At 42.4% G+C, this 20,714-nt stretch overlaps 1 protein-coding gene across 10 annotated transcripts in view; it reads right to left on the reverse strand.

Annotated features, from left to right (window-relative positions):
* The window catches only part of SLC1A2 (solute carrier family 1 member 2), a 168,788-nt gene that overhangs the window by 14,733 nt on the left and 133,341 nt on the right, over positions 1-20,714 (reverse strand). For all 10 annotated transcript variants that reach the window (XM_054662207.2, XM_009460230.4, XM_009460231.5 and 7 more), the window contains one exon: positions 14,926-15,060. In XM_054662207.2, coding sequence (XP_054518182.1) covers positions 14,926-15,060 — 135 coding nt within the window. The remainder of the gene's footprint in view (positions 1-14,925; positions 15,061-20,714) is intronic.

Raw genomic sequence — 20,714 nt, forward strand, 5'->3', positions numbered from 1 at the left:
GAGATGATGCTTATACTTCTCTCATAGGCCGTGTGAAAATTCAGTGAGATAACGTATGTAAAGTGCTTAGTAAAATGTCTGGCAAATGGTAAACACCAATAACCAGTAGCAAAGGAAAAGGAGGAGGAGGAAAGAAATGATTAAAGAAAAATAATGTGTCCAAATCAGAACTAGTACACAGGCTCCAGACACACCTAGCTGAGTACAGCAACCCCTCCTGATTTAAACTGTTGTGTTTTTGAAGACTCTACACTATCTCTGCTTATCTTACTTATTTGTTTTACTGAAAAACTTACCATCTGTGAACTTTCTCATAGTAGAAAAGTCATTCTTTTTGTAAGAATGGGAACTAACCCTTCCTTTCTCCCTGCACCCGCTTCCCTCACACACAGACGCAGCTGTTAGATAAGAAATCCAGCCATAATTTTCTCATTGACCAATATGTGTTATGACTACTTGTCCTGAAAAAAACAAAATACTTTATCTTGCTCTATTAACCTAAAAAAATAAATCTTCCAGAATGTTTCTGGAATCAGGAAATGTTAAGAAAATCCTTCTCCCCGTCTTGAGTTGCAAGTTTTGACTTGAAAAAAGAATGGTTGATAACTCTCTTAGAAATTCAGTGCCAGGAAAGCTAATTAAATTCTTAAGAGTAAGTTTTCTCCTCTCATCCATAAGTTCAAGCCAAATCAGTGTGAAGAATACTTTTGGCCATGTTTACCAGATATTCAAAGTCTTAAAAGGAAGGATGCTGGAAAACCACAAAAAAAAGTTAAAAAAATTAAAATGAAGGAGTTTACATAAAGATGCTGCTGAGACAGTCTTAGTCCAGGACATTTTAGCTTTCAATTCAAATAATATGAGTTCCAGGCAAAGCGGAAACTTTAATTTGTTCTTGGAACAAAGACTCTAAATGAATTCTAGTTGCTATTATCAAATCTATTTCTTATTAGAGAATAATAAGGAAGCTGCACTAGGAAAAGTCGGGCCTGGCTCCTTTGCAAGGCCAGTTGTTTGCAAGGTATAAGCTGGTGGTCTTTCTAATTTCAACTAAGAAGAAAATGTGGAAAAAAATATGATCAGAGCTGGAGTTTAACTCTCAGGGGCATCTCTCCATCTGAGAATGCTCTTGCGCCTCTTCTGCTTTGGAGAATCTGCCTCAGTGTGATCGGGTCTACATCTGAGTGAAGACTGCGTCTTGAGGTCATCCACAAAATCGGGCACTTGGAATAATTGCTAAGAAGCCCCAGTACGTGGGTTTAGGAAGGAATACATGATAGTAGTTAAGAAAAAGCACGAACTTTAGAGGCAGGCTGATTTGGATTCAAATGCCAATTTGTCCCTTGGCTGTTTGACAACCCTGATCATACTTGACATTTGAGAGCCTTAGTTGCCTCATTTATAAAATGAAAATAATAAAAATCTCCAATACATAAGGTTGTTGTGAAGATTAAATAAGATAACAAAGTGCTTACATGCTTCCGGACATTTAATAAGAACTCAAAAAAATTATTTATTCTATGATGTATAATTTTAATATTATTATAAATTGTATCAAGTCAATTCAAATATATTTGTGGCAACTTCTAGGTAGATCATCCAAATATGGCTAGTTAAGCTACTATCTCCCCCTGAAAACATTAACCCTATTTAATAGCACAACAATTCCTATGGCAACGCTCCCAACTAACTAGCTGACCTATTTGTCCGTTATACAGTTGTGGTCTACTTTGGAGCTACTCCACTATACTTTCAATCCCTCCTGGAATGTATCCTGAGTCATATATCTGTGAAAGGAAAGTAAAATCTCCAGCCCCCAATTTACTATGTCAAATGGGGAAAAAAAAAAAAAGCTAAAAGTTGAATCATGCAAGAAACTGCCTTTCCTTCTGTTCCTAAGCAGATAGCTAATAGTTAAATATCTCCACAGGTAGCTACTCTATGTTCACCTTATCTTATGTAAAGTGCTGATTTACTGAGCACAAGATAAATACATAATTGTCTATTGCCCTACCAGCTTCTTTTCCCTGGCAACATGTGGATTCAGTAAAGTGACCAGACTCTCCCTCTTTTCCCTCCAGCCTGCATTTCCCCTTTAAATATGGAAGCCCTCAAAATCATCTTTGGAGAAAAGTACAGGCTACAGACTGTTTCTGTGATTCCATGTTTTTTTCTTCTGGGCATGTCTTTAACCTTGGAAAAATAAACTTCTAAATTGATTGAGACCTGACTCAGATACTTTTTAGTTTACATATACAATACCTTTGACCAATTGCAAAATTCCAAAGAATGCTGAGGTCTTTCAGAGCAATACTCTGAGTACCCATTGATCTCAAAGCCCAGAATAATTTGCATTATTGGCAAAGAAAGACACCAAAGGTAATGGTGGTGGTGGTAGTGATAATGATGATGACAGTTAAATTTATATCACACTTACTATGTATAAGAATATAGTTTATAGGCTGGGCATGGCGGCTCATGCCTGTAATCGCAGCACTTTGGGAGGCTGAGGTGGGCGGATCACCTGAGGTCAGGCATTTGAGACCAGCCTGGTTAACAATACAGTACTAAAAATACAAAATTAGCCAGGCATGGTGGTGTGCACCTATAATCCCAGATACTCAGGAGGCTGGGATGGGAGAATCACTTGAACTGGGGAGGCAGAGGTTGCAGTGAGCCGAGATGGTGCCACTACACTCCAGTCTGGGCAAGAGCAAGACTCTGCCTCAAAAAAAAAAAAAAAAAAAGAAAAGAAAACAAAGAATATACTTTATAGATACTACCTTATTAACCCTCACTGTAACTCTGAAGAGGTAATATTATTCGTATTTACTAGATGACAGAAGTAAGGCCTGGAGAGATTAGTGGCTTCCCAAAGTCTGACATCCTAGTAAAGTCATACAGCAAATGTGAACACAGGCGGTACCATTCCAGAATCCACCATCTGCCACATGTTGAGAAGCACCCTGGAACCACACAGCCCTGATTTTGAATCTAGCTCAGCCACCTACTAACTGTGTGATCTGGATGACTTACTGCTGTGATCTGAACGTTTGCATCCCCCTAAAATTCATATGATGAAACCTAATCATCTCCAAGGTGATGGTATTTGGAGATGGGACCATTGGGAGGTGATTAGGTCACAAGGGTGGAGCCTTCATGAATGGGATCAGTGACCTCAGAAAAGAGGCCCAATAGAGACTCCTTGGCCCTTCTACCATGTGAGGCAGAGTGAAAAGATAGCTGTCTATGAGGAAGCAGGCCCTCACCAGACACAGAATCTCCCAGTGCCTTGATCTTGGACTTTCAAGCCTCCACAGAACTGTAAGAAATAAATTTTTGCTGTTTATACGCCACCTACCTGGTCTATAGTATTTTGTTATAGCAGTCTGAATGGACTAAGACACTTTCTCAACCATAATTTTTCTCATGTAGCCAAAATAACTATTAATACTTTGTAGAATTTGGGGAAGACAAATTCAGTTCCTAGCCCATGGTTGACACTCATTATGTGCTGGGTCCTACCGTTTTTGGGGATAACTCCACTCACACACCATGTTATGAACAAAAGCACAAAATATTATGCTAAAGGGTTAATGACTTTTCCAGTTTAACACATCCATTTCCACTCAAGTGGTTGGCATAAGTTTACAAACGACTGCTTCTTCAACCCTTGACACTAAATCCTTGCTCTCCAGAAGCAGCCACTGAAACAGCCAAGTTTTTGGAATAGGATTTCTGAGTAAGTTTTCCCCACATTTTTTCTTTTTACCACCACATCTCTTCCATGCCATCAAATCTCCTTGAATTTGAAAAAGAACTCTGGCCAATGAAATAGCCATTAGGACAGGAATGGATGGAAGACAGAGTTGTATAGAATAAAAGCAGACCGGCCGGATGCAGTGGCTCACGCCTGCAATCCCAGCACTTTGGGAGGCTGAGGTGGGTGGATTACTTGAGGTCAGGAGTGCAAGACCAGGTCTCTATTAAACCCAGTCTCTACTAAAAATACAAAAATTAGCCAGGCGTGGTGGTGCACACCTGTAATCCCAGCTACTCGGGAGGCTGAGATAGGAGAATCGTTTGAGCCCGGTAGGCAGAGGCTGCAGTGAGTCAAGATTGTGCCATTGCACTCCAGCCTGGGCCATAGAGCAAGACTCTGTCTCAAAAACGAATGAAAGAATATTTTAAAATGAATTTTTAAAAAACAATAAAAGCAGATTGATGCTTTTATTCTTTTGATGCAAAATCAAGATGCAAAGGGCCCTGGACCTTGGGTGAGAACACTAACCCAGGGCTTCTGATTCCCATTTGAGCAAATAACTTTTCACCTGAGCAAGGGAATGAGGCTAATCCCAACCTCACAGGAGGTTGTACTAAGCAGAATAAGAGAAATACTAGACATCCTTTAAGTACTCATTGTAGGTTACAGGCATACATGAGCAAGAAAATGTTCCTTTTCTTACACCTGTTAATAGCTAAGTAGAAAGAAGAAAACATCAACTCTAATACTTTGAGTTCTTTGTTAGTGAATTTATTTATTCAACAGATGTTTAATAAGCATCTTAGAGTGTGTAAGGGCACTATGCCAATTGCTTAGGCAGCAAAAATCCTTCTTAAACTCCCTTTTCCCCAAGAACCCACGTACTGTTTATTTGTCTACCTCCTCCACTAGAGTGAGATAAATGTTCAAAAAGAAATGAGTACAGAGTGCTACAGGGTCATGTAGGTAGAACACTATCACACTTGGGTCATAAGAAAAGCTTTAAGTAGAAGTGTCTTGAGTTGGGCCCTAAGGATAAGTCCAAGAAAATGAGATAGAGAGAGGAAAGAAATAATATGCATGAAATCTAAGAGGTAGGAACACTTAGATGAATTCAGGATGGCTAACAAGTATAGTGAGAGACGCAGAAAGTAAGAATTAACCAAATCATGTATGGCCTTATCAGCCAAGTTCAGGAGTTAGTCTTTATCTCAAGTGTAATGAAGAGCCATTGAAAGAAAAGATCATGTTTGTTCCATTGTGAAGAACGAACTAAAAAATCATAAGCCTGAAAGAGTGAAATCCAGTTAGTGAGGATATGATGGGTTTGGAGAAAGATGGATTTGAGCAAGACTCAGGAGACAGAATTATAGGACTTGAAGACTGATTGGTTATAGAGAATAAAAAAGAGTCAAAGATTCCTCTCAGGTTTCTGGTTTGGGCAACCAGTAGACAATGTAACCATATGTAGGGAGCATGGTCAGTTGGAGTGGGAAAGATTCTGGCTTTGGTTTGGACACGTTGAGGGTGAAGCATGTGACTCAGTTATGAGCAGATGCCCCACAGATGGCTGGTAATATAGACTGATGGTCAGGAGACACATCTGTGATGCAGGTGATAATAGGACTCATCCCATAGAGAAGGCTGAGGATGCCACAGAGGTGCTTAATTAACCCTTGGAGAGACTGCAGAGTGTAAAAAGCAGACAGTCTAGGCTGGAACACTAAGGTCAACCAACTTTTAATGAATGGGCAAGATAAGAGCCTGCAAAAGTTAAAGGAAACTAGAAGAGTTTGTCATTTTGTAAGTAAATGGAAGTATGCTTCGAAATAAGGGTATGGCAAACAACCCTAATTGTTATCTAGGGATCAGGTGAGATGAGGGTAAGACGTTTCTCTGGGAGGCTGAGGTGGGTGGATCATGAGGTCAGGTGTTTGAGATCAGCCTGGCCAGCACGGTGAAACCCCGTCTCTACTAAAAATGCAAAAAATTAGCCGGGTGTGGTGTCGTGCACCTGTAATCCCAGCTGCTCTGGAGGCTGAGGTGGGAGAATCGCTTGGGCCTGAGAGACGAAGGTTGCAGTGAGCCATGATAGCGCCACTGCACTCCAGCCTGGGCAACAGAGCGAGACTCCATCTTAAAAAAGAAGATTCTTTTGGTTTTAACAACAAAGAGGTCACTATTGGCCTGGCAAGAGCAGTTTCAATACAGAGGTAGTGATAGAAGCCAGCTCACTATAGGTAAAAAATGGAAAGTGAAGTGAAGAAATGGAGACATTATGTATAATCAGCTTATTCAAGATGATTGATTGAGAAAGGAAGGAGAGGAAATGGCAGGTGGAAATGGAAAGGAGATCAAATTTGTGTTTTGTTTTAAGAGGTAGAATATTTGAACATGCTTAAATCAAAATGAGAAGAGGTTGGTGGGGAAGAAGTAACTGAAGATACAGAGAAGAGGGAATAATTGATGAAGTTAGGTTCCTAGAGAGATCAGAGAGGATGGAAGTCCAGAGTGGAGATAAAGGCCATTTCCTTTGGTGGAGGGACTGTATTCCATCAATACAGAAGGGAAGGAGTAAAAGGTAAGATTATGAAAATAGGTTTCTAAGTGAGAAGGCAGGACGTTAAAGGGGATCTGTTAAACAGAAAGCTGTCAATTTGGATTAAACTAGAATACAGAGCCCTCTCATGCCAGGTTTCTCTGCCACAAGGCATTCTGGGAAGATTCCCAGGATGCCCAGCCAGGAGGTAGGTCATGGCTGCTCTGCATGGGTCTTCCTTTCTGAAAATGCTGCAAGGCAGAACACCCTTGAGGCTGCCAGGGGAATGTCTGACCAACTCTGGGGAAGTTTAACTCGGGCCCAAGGCAGGACATGGGAGTTTGTGGTTCATGTGTGGAAAGTTTCTCCACAGGCAGAGTTTCATTTTCTCTCACAATCATCCCTCACCACTCAGGAAACCCTGTCTTTCGCATTGCCCTCAAGAGCTTTAAGGCTTGGTAAAAAACAACTTTTAGAGTGTGTGACGCCATCTTTGGGTCTGGACGCTGTGTGTCAGGACTGCAAGAAGGGGATGAAGATGAAAGCAGATCTTGCATTTCATGGGTTTTCTACAGATGACACGGCTATGCTTTAGAGGTCACCAGGAACCAAAAATGAGAGAGGGGCTTGACCGAGTTACTTCACACTGAGTCACTGGGTCTGGTTCACTGAAAGAAAAACAAGTACCAAGGTACTCTCTCTCATCTTCATCTCTCAGTCTAAATCCTCCAACAGGGAAATGTGAAATCGTCTGGAACTCCTGGTTCACAGAGAAGAACAGGGCTGAGGGAGCCGTCACCCACAATTCATCTGGTGTCTTGCATTGGATTGAACCATATGAAATTGCCATTTATTTCCATATAAAAAGGTCAAAGATTGGCAATTTCATATGGTTCAACTTAATATTGATAGAAACAAAACATAGCACCTGTCTCTCAGGATGCATGGTGCCAAGGGACTGTCTTTAGGGGCAGGGTGTGGAAGAGGGGTCACTTGAGGCCCCAAACCCGAGGAAGGCTGGCACAGCTCTGGGCATTCAAGGGCTAAAGTCACATGGGGTTAGGGAAGAAAAGGAGATCCACGTAAGCATTGGCTAAGAGCGTGAAGTCCGGATACCAGCCTGGATGACACTCCCAGCTCAAGCATTAAAGATTTCTTAGCCTGTCCTGCTCAGCTTTCTCATTCGTAACATATGGAGAGGGATACTCACCTGCAAGCATGTTGAGAAGATAACAACTGCTAACATGTATTGAGTGCTTGTCAACCAAGAGGTCCTCCACCAAGGCTGTTTTATATAAAAAGCTTATATGACCCAGAAGAAGCTTCTCATTATATTACCATTTTTAGTCCAGGTGAAAAGGGGATCAGAGCATTTTCTCTTTTATTCCTCCCTACAACTTATCCATTTCTTTTTGCACCTAGGAGGCTCCATTGGGATTTCTTGACCCCATTACTAGACTATAAGCTCCTTGAGGACTGAGACTATGTTTCATTTACTTATGGCACAGGCTGGGCAGGGGAGAATGGGGAGGCTGATATGTGGAAGGGGCAGGACCAGGATGGATTGTGAGTTTAAGACTTGAAAGCAGATTAGCTCTAGAGACACAATTGGTTTTTGTTTAGTAAAACATCTGGTTGGATATTTTCGTGGTAAAAAGTCAGGATGCAGGCCATGATCTAGCAGGATGAGGAGAGAGGCACAGAGAGCTCAGATTACTTTACAGATGAAAAGGAGAGGGGTGTCCAGAGAGCTGGGGAAATATTCAAAGATGGAGAACAAGGAGTCCCAAGGGGAAATTCCCAGGGGTGGGGAATACTAAAAGATTTTTTAGAAAAGGAGATGCCTAACATTACATTTTTATTTTATGTCTGTGCTACCTGAAATTATTAACAGTGAAATAACACTTGAGATTCAACAGTCGATGAAGGGGAGACGACTTCTTTTTCATTTTATTACTCTTTTGAACTTTGTCCTTCCCTTTGCTATGAACATGCATTTATTTTGTGATATATCAAAAAATGATTTTGCTGCGCAGAACTATAGCCCTGCCCCATCCCGCCTTGATCTGCAATTATGCTGCCTCAAGTCAGAGAAACTTTGGTGAGAGAGGAAAGGACTTAGTGGAAAAGGGGCCACATTCCATGGGGAGGTTGATGTAGACCGGAGGTAAGATGTAAAAAAGAGAATTCAGTGGAAGTGGGAAATCAAAGCAGAAGACTAAGATAGACATAAGCCCCTAAAATCTTCAAAGAAAAGGTTAATGTAGGAATTAGTTTTGTTTTCCACCAGCCATGAGTGGAGGGTCAGTTAGTTAAGTTTGTGTGTGTGTGTGTGTGTGTGTGCATGTGCATGTGTGTGTCTTAAATTTTTAAAACAGCAGAACTCAGATGAGCATGCTTGGAACACCCAAGGATATCTAGATCATCTGGGTTTGAACCCCAATTCAGCCAGTTAATATCCACTAAATTGGGATAAGTTACTTCTCTCTGAACCTGTTTTCTCAACTGTAAAACAATGATAATACTATTAGTTGCTTCATAATCTGCTGTGACTTTCAAACGAGCCCATGTAAAGTGCTTAGAACAATGTCTAACACTTAAGGAGCACTCACTAAGTATTAGCTATTTGCATCCTGTATCTTTTCAATCTATTTTTTTGAAAGGATGCATCAACTGTCAAGAGTTAACTCAAAAAAAAGTAGAGGTGCTCATATACCCACAATCAGAAACTCCTGTTTTCCTTCTCCGTCTCTAGTTCATTGCTTCTGGAAGGGAGAGTCCCTGGAGATTGCATCATCAGAATCACCTGGGAACTTGCTAGAAATGTCAATTCTCCAGCCCCACCTCAGATATATCTCTGGGAGATTTTGGTGCATGCTCGATTTTGAGAATGAATGCTCTATTCTCTCCAGAGAGGAATGCTGATGGGAGGAGCTTCAGAGCCCTCCTGGAGGGTGGAGGCTCTTTGAGGTCTTCCTTCTAAGTGCCATCTCAACTATATTCCCCAATTAGCACGTGTGAGCCCAGAAAAGATCTCACTAGCAGAGTCTTATGTGAGAATTGGGCCATAGGTCCACTTGGATTTCACTTTATTTTGATTTTCCTTTTCCTACCTGTAGCCAGACACAGTTATTTATTACCTCTTCCTGGTATTGGCTCCCATTTACCACTCCATCCTGCCTCCTTCAGAGACACTGGGGTGTCAGCAAGGTCTCTTATAAATATCTGCCAAGGGCTCCTGACGCAGAGGGCTTCCTGGACCCAGGGGAAGGTTCTGGTTTTAAACAGTCCCACCCATCCGGTGCTCTGGGACTCGGCATTTTTCAGGGCTCCAGAATCTTGGTTTTCACCATGACATTTACAGAGCAGCTAAGCCTGCCTGTTGAAAACCATCCAGGGCTTAGAGGGCAGTAATGAGGCTGGCTGGTCTCCAGCAGTTGGCAAACACTGTGACACATTAAATGTCACTGTAGGCTTTGTTTGGTTTTAAATTGAAAAATTGCTAGAGTTATGAAAGCTTACAAACCTTGGCTAAAGAGGTGAAGTTTCCCCCTTTTCTTTTTCTCTGCTTTTCCTCCACAGACTACTTATCTAGGGAATGGCCAGTTGCACCCCATCTCATCTTAGCCCCCACCACCACTTACACACTAATGAGCACCCAATAGTCACAGAGCTCACAACCAAGAGCTAGTTTCCAGAACTCCTCTTGCTGGTGAGAAAGAATGTGCCACCATTACTAATTCAAAGCAGATCTGACCTAGCTACAAACAGCTACACACATTTTCCCAGGATCCTCTACCCTTCCTTTTTCTTTTCCTCTTAAAAGGAATGCTCGTGCTTATTTGTATACAAACATTCATCCCCAGCAGAATTCTACTCTAGGTCTTAAAACTAGAAGGGCACTCAAAGGCATTGAACCTAGACTCTTGCTTCCAACCTGATATGTTATTGCCCCATTTTACACATGATGTAGCTGAGGCTCAGAAAGTCACTTGCCCAAGGTCCTTTAGATAGTAAGTGCAGAGCTCAGACTGAGGGCTCCTGCCTCTTAGACTCTCTTTCCCTTGATCGCACTCCTCCCTCCATTTGAGATCAGAGCCCCAGAACTGGACAACAGCTCTTCATTTGCTCCTTTCTTCCCAGCTCCAGCCTAGGATGGGGTTTTCTCTTACATGATTTCATCAACATAGTTAATCCAAATGTATCATCCTTTTAAAAAAAAAAAAAAAATTCAGCCAACTCCCTCCTGCTGACACACTTCAGCCCTGGAGTTAGGACGCTCTGCTTTCCTTTGCAAGTGTAAGCATGTGAGCACCTGCATGGGGTGATCTGGGAGGGCCCAGCCCTCCTATTTCATTTGCTAACATTTAGGTCAGAAGTAGGCAGGGTTTTGAATGTTTCATGAAGTGACTCACATCCAACAGGCTTGAAAACAAGTGACTGCCAAGAAGGACCAGGACCTACAATGGCAGACCCACTGGGGCTGGAAGACTTGAATTCTAAGGGTGGCCAAGACCTTGATTGTACCCCATTTGTCCTCATTGAGCCTATTTGTTTTATTTTCATGCTGTGAGAAGAAAAAAATAGGTCAAAAATATTTCTCTGGTTAGCATGCAGAATCAGGTGTGTCTTAGTCTGTGCTGCTATAGCAAAATACTTGAGATTGGGTAATTTATAAAGAATAGAAATTTATTTCCTCAGAATTCTGGAGGTTGGGAAATCCAAGATCAAGAAACTGGTATCTGGTAAGGGCCTTCTTTCTGCATCATGACATAGCAGAAGGCAGAAAGACAAAGAGAGGGCAAGAAGGGGCTGAATTCACCCTTTTATAATGCACCAACCCCACTCATGAGGGTGGAACCTTCACGATATAATCACCTTTTAAAGGTCCCACCTCTTAATATTGTTACAATGGCAATTAAATGTCAACATGAGTTTTGGACTGGACAAATATTCAAACCATAGCCCAGTGGGTGGCCCTAATAAGTGTGTCTTCTCCAACCATTCCAACTCTGGGCCTCTCTGCTCCTCCTCCCCACTGTTAGAACACTTAGTACAAATTAGGAGGCTGTGTGGAGTTGGGTGAAGTGTCCTGACCTGGCCATACAAGCTCTGCTGTGCATCAGGCAAAAGACTCAACCCTTCTGATTCCCAGTTTTCTCATCTGGAAATACAGCATAGGGCACCTTAAGGATTAAATGGAGACAGATGTAAAGACATTGCAGTACCCACCAAATATCAGCCCCTTTTCCTCACTCCTCATCATATTAGTGCATTTTTTTTCCACTCAAAGGCATTCGTATTATAATGGGGGGCAGCCTCTATAATAATATTTTTTAAAAAGATGAATTTCTAATGGTGGTTTAAAGCCTTGGAAATAAGCCCAAGAAAAAAATGAGGCAATATTGTTGCAGCAGGCGAGGGACCCTCAATGACAACAAGAATTGAAAAGACTTGAGAGGCAAAGAGTCAAGGGTTTAAGTAAGCAACAAGTCATGGGGAAAGTCAGCAGAACTTAAATGGCTTCCTTCATCTTTCTTTTCATGTGGATGGACCCTAATTATCACACAGCAACTATGTGGTTAAGAGTAGCTCACATTTATTGAGCTGCTACTATTTGCTCTGTCTCTAGACCACTGCCAATGTCTTTATTTCCCCTTTGTCCCCCTTCCATCCATGGCCTACTCCATTCCTTTGTATCCTTCATCCCCTTCTCTCACAATCCTTCCCACCCATACACCACCATTGACCCTCAGCTGCCTTGTCTGAACAGATGTCATGAGAAAGGCTGTCCCTTGGGGCCAATATAGGACACAGAGAATAACCAAGCTAGCAGGTAGGGACGCCACTACCACCATCTGAGAGACTGGCAGAGACAGAGATGAGGCTATTTTGTTTGCCTGTCACCTTCCGCTAAAGGTATTTCCTGAGCATTTTCTGATGATGAAGGAGCCAATCAGGAAAATCCATGGCCTTCCTTGCAGCCCTCCCAAGTTGAACTGATTCTGTTCAGGGAGCCACTTCTTACTTCTGGTTTTTTTTTTTTTAGATGGAGTTTCACTCTTGTTGCCCAGGCTGGAGTGCAATGGCACGATCTCAGCTCACTGCAACCTCCGCCTCCCAGGTTCAAGTGATTCTCCTGCCTTAGCCTCCCAAGTAGCTGGGATTATGGGCATATGCCACCATACCTGGCTAATTATTTTTGCATTTTTGGTAGAGACGGGGATTCTCCATGTTGTTCAGGCTGGTCTTGAACTCCCGACCTCAGGTGATCTGCCCGCTTCGGCCTCCCAAAGTGCTGGGCACTTCTTATTTCTAACCTAAGCCCTGTTGTCTGCACCAACAGCAGGCACATCTTATGGAGAAGTCAGGCTTCTTTCTAGCCTTTCCAGCTGTCCTTCCTCCCTTCGGCCACTTGCATTTTCCTCTCTTTGGAAGGGTGGGAGTGGGAAGGAGGAACAAACTCAAGTCCACAAAATGTGCTTTCTGAGGCTGGGCACAGTGGCTCACCCGTGTAATCTCAGCATTGTGGGAGGCTGAGGTGGGCCGATCACTTGATGTCAGGAGTTTGAGACCAGCCTGACCAACATAGTGAAACCCTGTCTCTACTAAAAATACAAAAATTAGCCGGGTGTGGTGGCACATGCCTGTAGTCCCAGCTACTTAGGAGGCTGAGGCAGGAGAAATGCTTGAACCCAGGAGGCAGAGGTTGCAGTGAGCCAAGATCACACCACTGCACTCCATCCTGGGCAACAGAGCAAGACTCCATCTGAAAAAAAAGAAAAATGTGGTTTCTGGCTCTTAAAATCAATGCCAATAAATGTCAGAAAATTTGCTACTGGCAAGTCAGGCAGTTTGAAAAATAAGTGTGGGCACTTTGGCCTTGGGACTCTGGGCCAGCACTTGTCACTCTGTGCCTCTGACATTGAAGACTGGCATTGCCGGAGGCCCTATCATTTAACTCCAGTACTGGACAGGAGGCATCAGATTACATCTCACAGAACATCCAAGCCCAAGTGGGCACTTAGAGGGGATCCATTCCAACCCCCTTATCGAAGACCATCTGGTTAGACTTTCCCACCTTTGTGAATGGGCAGTGAGTATTCTACATGAGGAAAATGTCCTTCACTGGGAAAGGTAGCTGAACTACCATACATGGTCAAGTTCAAGTTTCTCTGCATGGCCTTTGAGGATGTCCGTCTTGCTCACCTTTCACCATGCCCTGCCTCCAAGAGTACCAGACCACTTGTACATCCTCACACTGCTGGTAGCCTCAGTGCCTTTGTGCAGGCTGGCCTTGACTGGAATGTCCTGTCTCCCCGTCTCCCTACATACACCTGAGAAACTTTTACCTATTGGTTATGATTCAGCTCAGCTACCACTGCCTTTAGAAGCTTGAATGTGACCATAAACAAGAATTTGTCAGGCTCCAGAGGCAGGCTGACCTAGGGTCGAATATCTGTCCATTTCTAAGTCTCTTTACCTCTATAAACCTCAGTGTCCTCATCTATAAAGTGGGAATAATAACATGTAACTTTCAAGGTTGTTAAAGAGGAAGATGTAAAGTGCTCAGTCTAGTAGCTGGAACCTAGTGAACACTCAAATTCAGTAACCACTTTCATGCTTCTTGATATTCTCCGCTCTGTCCTTCCATTCTTGACTGGGATGAAGGCCTCTCTCTATCACTGTGCTTTTATGTGTGTGCTGTGTTTTAATCACTTTATTGAAGCATAATTTACATACAACAAAACGTACCCATTTTAAGTGCGTGGTTTGAAGAGTTTTGACAAATGTAGACACCTGTGCATACCTGTGCATATAGAACATTTCTGTCACTCCCAAAGGTTTCCTTGTGTTCCTTCCCAGTTAATCTCTATCCCCCTATACCTGGCCCAAGAAACCACTAATCTCTTTCTTTTTTCTTTTTTTTTTTTTTTAGGCAGAGTCGCACTCTGTCCCCTAGGCTAGAGGGCAGTGGCACAGTCTCGGCTCACTGCGACCTCCGCCTCCCGAGTTTAAGCAATTCTCCTGCCTCCGCCTCTTAAGTAGTTGGGATTATAGGCGCATGCCACCACGCTCAGATAATTTTTTGTATCTTTAGTAGAGATGGGGTCTCACCATGTTGGCCAGGCTGGTCTTGAACTCCTAACCTCAGATGATCCACCTGCCTGGGCCTCCACAAGTGCTGGGATTACAGGCATGAGCCACCGCACCCAGCCCCAGCTGATCTCTTTCTATTGATATGTGGTACATCGTCTTTTCTTAGAGCTTCATATAAATGGAATCATACAGTACATACTCCTTTGTGTCTGGCTCTATTCATTCAATATAATGTTCTGAGATTCTTTGAATGCATCAGTAGCTGGTTCCTTATTACTGTACTTTTAACCTTGTGTCATAATCTCTCTGATTCCTCCACTAGACTGTGACGCCTTCAAATATTTCATCTTTTTCTTCTTTGGTTCTCAAATAGGTACTCAGTAAATGTGAGCGGGAAGGAGGAAGGAAGAGTGAGGGAGTTGCCATGGGGATTAGCTAAGATCTTGGTTGCAACCTTGCCACCTGTCCATCCCTGGGAGGCAGTACTCACAGTCCCAGCAGAACCCCATCCACAGACACTTACAGCAGCCAGTCCACAGCCACCAGCAGGCTGATGTCCTCTGTTGGCAGGCCCACGGCCGTCAGAATGAGGAGCATGGTGACCAGCCCAGCACTGGGGATACTGGCCGCGCCGACGCTTGCCAGGGTGGCTGTGAGGCTATGAGAACAGAGAAGTTCAGGTCATGGAAATGGAAAGAATCTTAGCAAAACCAACCCTGGCAATTTGAAGCTCTAATTTTCTTGCAGCCATAAAATTCATCCCCCAACCCCCACCCTATACTCTCCACCAAGGAATAGAGAAATCTAAAGTACTAAGACCCAGGAATTAAGGATTAAGGCCTATTTGGGTTCTGCTCAACTATGATGTAAGCTTATAAATTCATGGATTGGAGCCTTATTCCCATCATGCTATCCGGTTAGTCTAATATATCACAGGGCTCAAATAAGGTAAGCGTGGCTCTAAAAGCAGGCAAGGAAATATTAAAGATAAAAACAAATCACCCTTAATCCTCCCATGGGAACACAACTGCATTCATTTCTGCTTACGCTTTTATGTCTCTGTGAGCACCAGAGGCTTTTGGACTATGTGGCAAGGGTCTAAGAAGGCCATTGCCAAGGTTAACATGAGAACTCAGGATAGCAAATATCCAGACCCAACTGAGTTGGACATCAGGGAAACAAATCAACAGATTCCAAATGACACTAAGCATCAGGCGCCTGGATGCCTCACCATGGGCTGGAAAATACATTATTCAGAAAGGGGATGCCAAGAAATTACAATGAAAGAAAGGAAGGCTTTCTTTCTGAAGCATCTCATCAGTTCTTTCCAAGCAATGCCAGGGCCACACCCAGCACCATTTTGAAGTTTGTCTCTGGGAGAGGGTTAATCTGGAGTTCAAGTGCCCTGTCCTGACACCAGGGAGTCTCTGTAGTCTGGCAAAGGGCAGTGACTCTTTTTCCTCTTTTCTGGATGCCATTTGTACAAAGCTGTCATATCAAAATGTCATATCAAAATATCCAAGAGTACTTTGGAAATATGGATTCCCAAGTTGTTTTTGTGGGTGCCAAAAGGTAAGGGGGACTGCTTTCTTTGTAGTTATAAAATACTAGAAATTTTATGAGCTGAGAGGCAGCCTCTCAAATTGTTTCAACTAAATCCAGGCCATCAGTTGACCAAGCACAGAATCCTGGGGTCTTATTGCTGAATATACCTAATCTTACGTTTGGAAGATTAAGGCCCCTGGAGAGCCTGTGGTTTGAGCTGTTTTTTCCCCTATTGCCATCCTTCCCAGGTTTAGGCCCATCCTTGCATAGACACTTGCCCTGGGTGTGATCTACAGACCCCCCAACCACACCCTTCCCCTCCCCATCCATGGTGTCAAGGCTCAGAGCACTCCAATTTCCTTGAATCCATCTGGGTCACAGGAGGTACAGTGTGGAGTGCTCAGCCGTGAAAGTTCTGCAGTTGAACAACCTGAGTTCAAATTCCAGCTCTGCCACTTAACCACATGACTACAGGCAACTTAACCTCCCTGTGCCTTGACTTCCTCATCTGTAAAAAGGAGATAGTAATGGTATCTCTCTCATGGGGTGGTCAGAAGCTTTCAGGAGCTAATAAATTAAAATGCACTTACAAGAGGCTGGGCACATTGCAACTCCCCCACCCCCACCACGCCCAGTGAATGTGAATTGTTTTTCTTATCAAGAAATCTGGACAGGACCAGGCTGCTTTGCAATGAAAACTTCCCTAAAGCCCTGAAAGCTGGAAGATGGGAATTCTCAACTGTTTCCCAAACAGACAGAACACCAGGGAAGGGGAACTCCCCAAGTTCCAACAGTCTTGACCTTGACTGTTTTATACACAGCATCAGTTGCTCTGAGTCACTCTTGCACATCCCTTTGCACTGTGGTTAACATTAACATTATCTGGTTATCCTTTGGTTGTGTGAGACAAAGTCTTAGAAAGATAATTCTTCCTGGAAGTTGCTTTCCCCTCTTGTCCCTAATAATACCCTCACCCTCCGGTAGGCACAGTCTCTGTGTGTGGAATTCTAAGCCCTGCAAGAGCTTCTTGGGCAGTGATTTTCCCTGCATCCCTCATTGCCTTCTGCTTTGCCTGGCCTTCCACTCCCCTGGCTCACTTCTCTAGGGTTCCTGGAAGCTGTTAAGATACTAGACACACAATATCAGAGCAGAACCTCACAGTAACCCTGCAAGGGACATATATGGTAACACCTGCTTTCACCGTGAGGAAAACACAGATAGGATGGGTGGAGAAACTTAGGTCACACAGCTTGAACATGGTCTGCTGGGATGTGAACACTGGTCTGCTTGATTTCAATGCCACACTTGTCCTTGATGGCCTTGATCCCTCCCTACACTGAAAATTCTATGAATTAATAAAAATGCTAAGAATTTCTAATCACTATTTTCCTACATGCAGTGAAAGGAGAGAAATGAAAATTTTACTTGGAAGCGCAGCCTGAAGATAGATTTGGCTATTTTCCTCCAAACAAACTGCAGGCATGAAGTATATACACCCGTGGTGGGTGCCCCAGAGGTAGCCCTTGTGGTGTCTACAATTTAGGAGGATTTGACTGAATCTACCCAGGGGCCAGAGATTTAAATGCATATGGTCAAACTCATCTTTTGTCAAGTGAAAATGCTCAGTAGTATCAGTTAATATAAAACAAACCCTGTGTAGATAAATTTATAGAATTTAAGCACAAATTCAATCACTCACTGGTCCATTCTCCCATCTGTAAGTTCCCATCTAATAGTGGGAACTTAATGGAAAATATGGTTACCATCAAGACCAAGAGTCGAGATACCAGAAATTACCTTTGCTTGGCAAAAGACTTGCTTAAGAAGCCCTTTTCATCTTTGAGTTTTAAAGCAAGGGAGGTTAGTAGTCTCGTGATATCTGTTAGGACATAATTTTGAAAGGCTTGATCTTCTGACCTGAAGTATATTTTCCATTGTCAGTAACATCATGGTACTCATGATGTCACAGCCACATTTTTCTTTAATATTCTGGGAGTATTGTGTATTTTATTAGACATCAATAATAATAATAATAGAAGCTAACATTTATTGACTGGTGCCTGGCTCATACTCATAAGAGACTATAAGCCAGGCACCATGTTCTCAGCCACCCTAGAATTTGTTATTGTTCCCATTACGCAGATGAGGAAACTGAGGCTCCCTTATAGTATATAATTCATAGGGTGGTTGTGAAGATTTTATTATATATATATATATATAAATTATTATTTTGCAACCCAACAGTATAGTATAGTGGAGGCAGTGTGTGTAATGGTTAAAAACACAAACCCCAGAGTAAGGTGGCCTGGGTTCAAATCCCATTTCTGCCTGTTACAAACAGCATGATTCTGGCCCAGTTACCTCAACTTACTGTGCCTCATTTTCTCCATCTGTAAAATATAGAACCCAATATCTACTTTTTAGGGCTGTTTCTAGGATCACAAGTTAAATAAATGGAAGCATATGCCAGCATTTGGAAACTTAAATTATAGTTGTTCCTCTAGACGGCTGTGTGTGATCTATTCTCTGAGCCTCTGTTTCCTTATCTATGTATAAGGTGAGATAATTTAGTAAGAGAACCAATGGGAGACATTTCAGATGATACATTCTAGCTGATTAAATAAATGTGATTGTTATTTCATGTTTTCATATTGTGTGTGTGTGTGTGTGTGTGTGTGTATTAAACATGGTGAATTTTTTCTTTTCTCTATTTGCTGACTGAGTTGCTAAAGTGAACTCAGATGCATATGGGATATTCACTAAATCTTCTGGAATGATTAGAAGGAGGGAGGAGAAAGCTGTGTTTTAACAAAAATGTCCTTGAGCTGGTTGAATACCTCAGAGCTAGATAGATCAAGCAAAGGCTCTGAAGTGGCCATTCCATGGCAATATCAGCCCCTAGAACACATAGAGGACATGATTAGAGCAAATTTCCAGCACTGCTACAGACACTGGGTGGTCCCTGAGCTTGGACTTTTAAAAAGCCTGAACATGTAGAGACATCAGACCCAAATGAACACTGCCTCTTAGGAGAGATCTCCTAAAATGGCCTTAGCCCACTAAAGGCCTACCAGAGAATGGGCTGTTGAATAACATGAACCAAGCAGACACCAGATTATTACCAAAGTTTCTAATATAGAGATTGACAGTGCTGCCCGGGGTTTGAAGTGGGAGAAAGAGGCTAGTGCCTTAGCCTGAACCCAAAAACTATTGCCCCTTCTAATGCCCAATGGAAAAAGTCAATAAAAACACTATTCTAATGTCTTTTTTTGAGTCACAGTCAGAAAGAAGAAATGACCTGTGGTTGGAAGAGGTAAACTGTGGAATAGAAATTTGACTTGTGCCTCTGGCACCCATAGCCATGAGACCTAGGTTTGTCAGATAATTTCTTTGAGCCTCACATGCCTCCTCTGTAAAATGGGAATAATGACTATTCCTTCTCTTCAGGACTGCTGGGCATGTTCAAAGCAATGTATGGAAAGAGTCCGCCATCTCAGAGGAACCAAAGAGTGGAGTGATTATCATCATGGAGGATGAAAGTGTATTCCAGTGTCTACCTCATTCATTTCCTAAAGTGAATCACCCAGGCCTTGGCTGTTCTAATATCTGGAATTCTCTTTCTACTACAAGTACATCTGTCACACAGAATGTTACCCACTTACTCCCTATGTTTTCTGATCACATAGAATCTGAGAGGGGAAATAAAACTTATAAATTGTTGAGTCCAAGATTGACAAACTCCATTGTCTTAAAGGGCTAAGCTGTGGTGACAGGTGCAGCAGGCCAGGCATAAGTAATAGGGAGCAGGGGAGACTGTGGGAAACTGAAGGGCAGCTGTCTCATAACAGGATGAAATTCTAATCTTTTACAATATATTTCAAGGCAAACAAAGCAACACTCTGGGCTGGGAGTCCATCCATGAACTACCAACTTTTAGCCCCAAATTATGAATACCTTCCTTATTTATAGATGAGGAAATTGAGACTGACAGTAGGGATATGACATAAGGCAGAAATTGGCTTCTGGCTTAATTGAAGCATTTAGATGGGTTGGGAGTGATAATATTAAAAAGATGATTGCAAAAAGCTTTATTTCATGCTGTAATGTCAATATAACATTGAATGGGCTGAAGACTGATATTTTCAATGACTTAACCTATAAGCAAGAAACAGAGTGTTGGCTTGGCTAGTAGGTGTGATCTTTAAGTTTATGGTGAGGCAATGCATTTTTAACAATCTCTTAGGAAAATGTTCTTTCTGAATTTTTAAAATGATGAATACATTTAAATAAAAATAGCTTTAGTAAAAACAAAACTATGTGCTATTTATTTGTAATAAAATCTTATATGTCATATTGAGGAATCTCTTCCAGTATTTTGTAATTTCTGCCATTACCCTCTGGTGATGGAATATTGAAGGGAGCATATTTCAGTGAAACAAAAATTGGATCCAGAGTCAGCTGATGTTGGCCTCAGTTACAGTCCTGCCAAATCATTACTGACGTTGGCCTCACTTACAGCCATGCTGTAGCCATGGACAAACTACCATGCCTCTTGGTGCCTGAGTTTCTTTGTCTATTAAATGGGCAAAGAAATTACCCTGCTTCCATCACAGGATTGCTAAAAATCAAATAATATCCAATTTCTAAAGCAAGTTGACATGTGCAATACAAACAGGAGGTATTAATAAGAGTCTTCTTTCTTGTCACAATCTTTTCCTTTTGAAGGCTGCCAATAATTCCTCTTTTTTTATTACCTTCATTGTCTTC

This window comes from Pan troglodytes, chromosome 9 (genome assembly GCF_028858775.2).
Source record: "Pan troglodytes isolate AG18354 chromosome 9, NHGRI_mPanTro3-v2.0_pri, whole genome shotgun sequence".
In the NCBI taxonomy this organism is placed as follows: Eukaryota; Metazoa; Chordata; class Mammalia; order Primates; family Hominidae; genus Pan; species Pan troglodytes.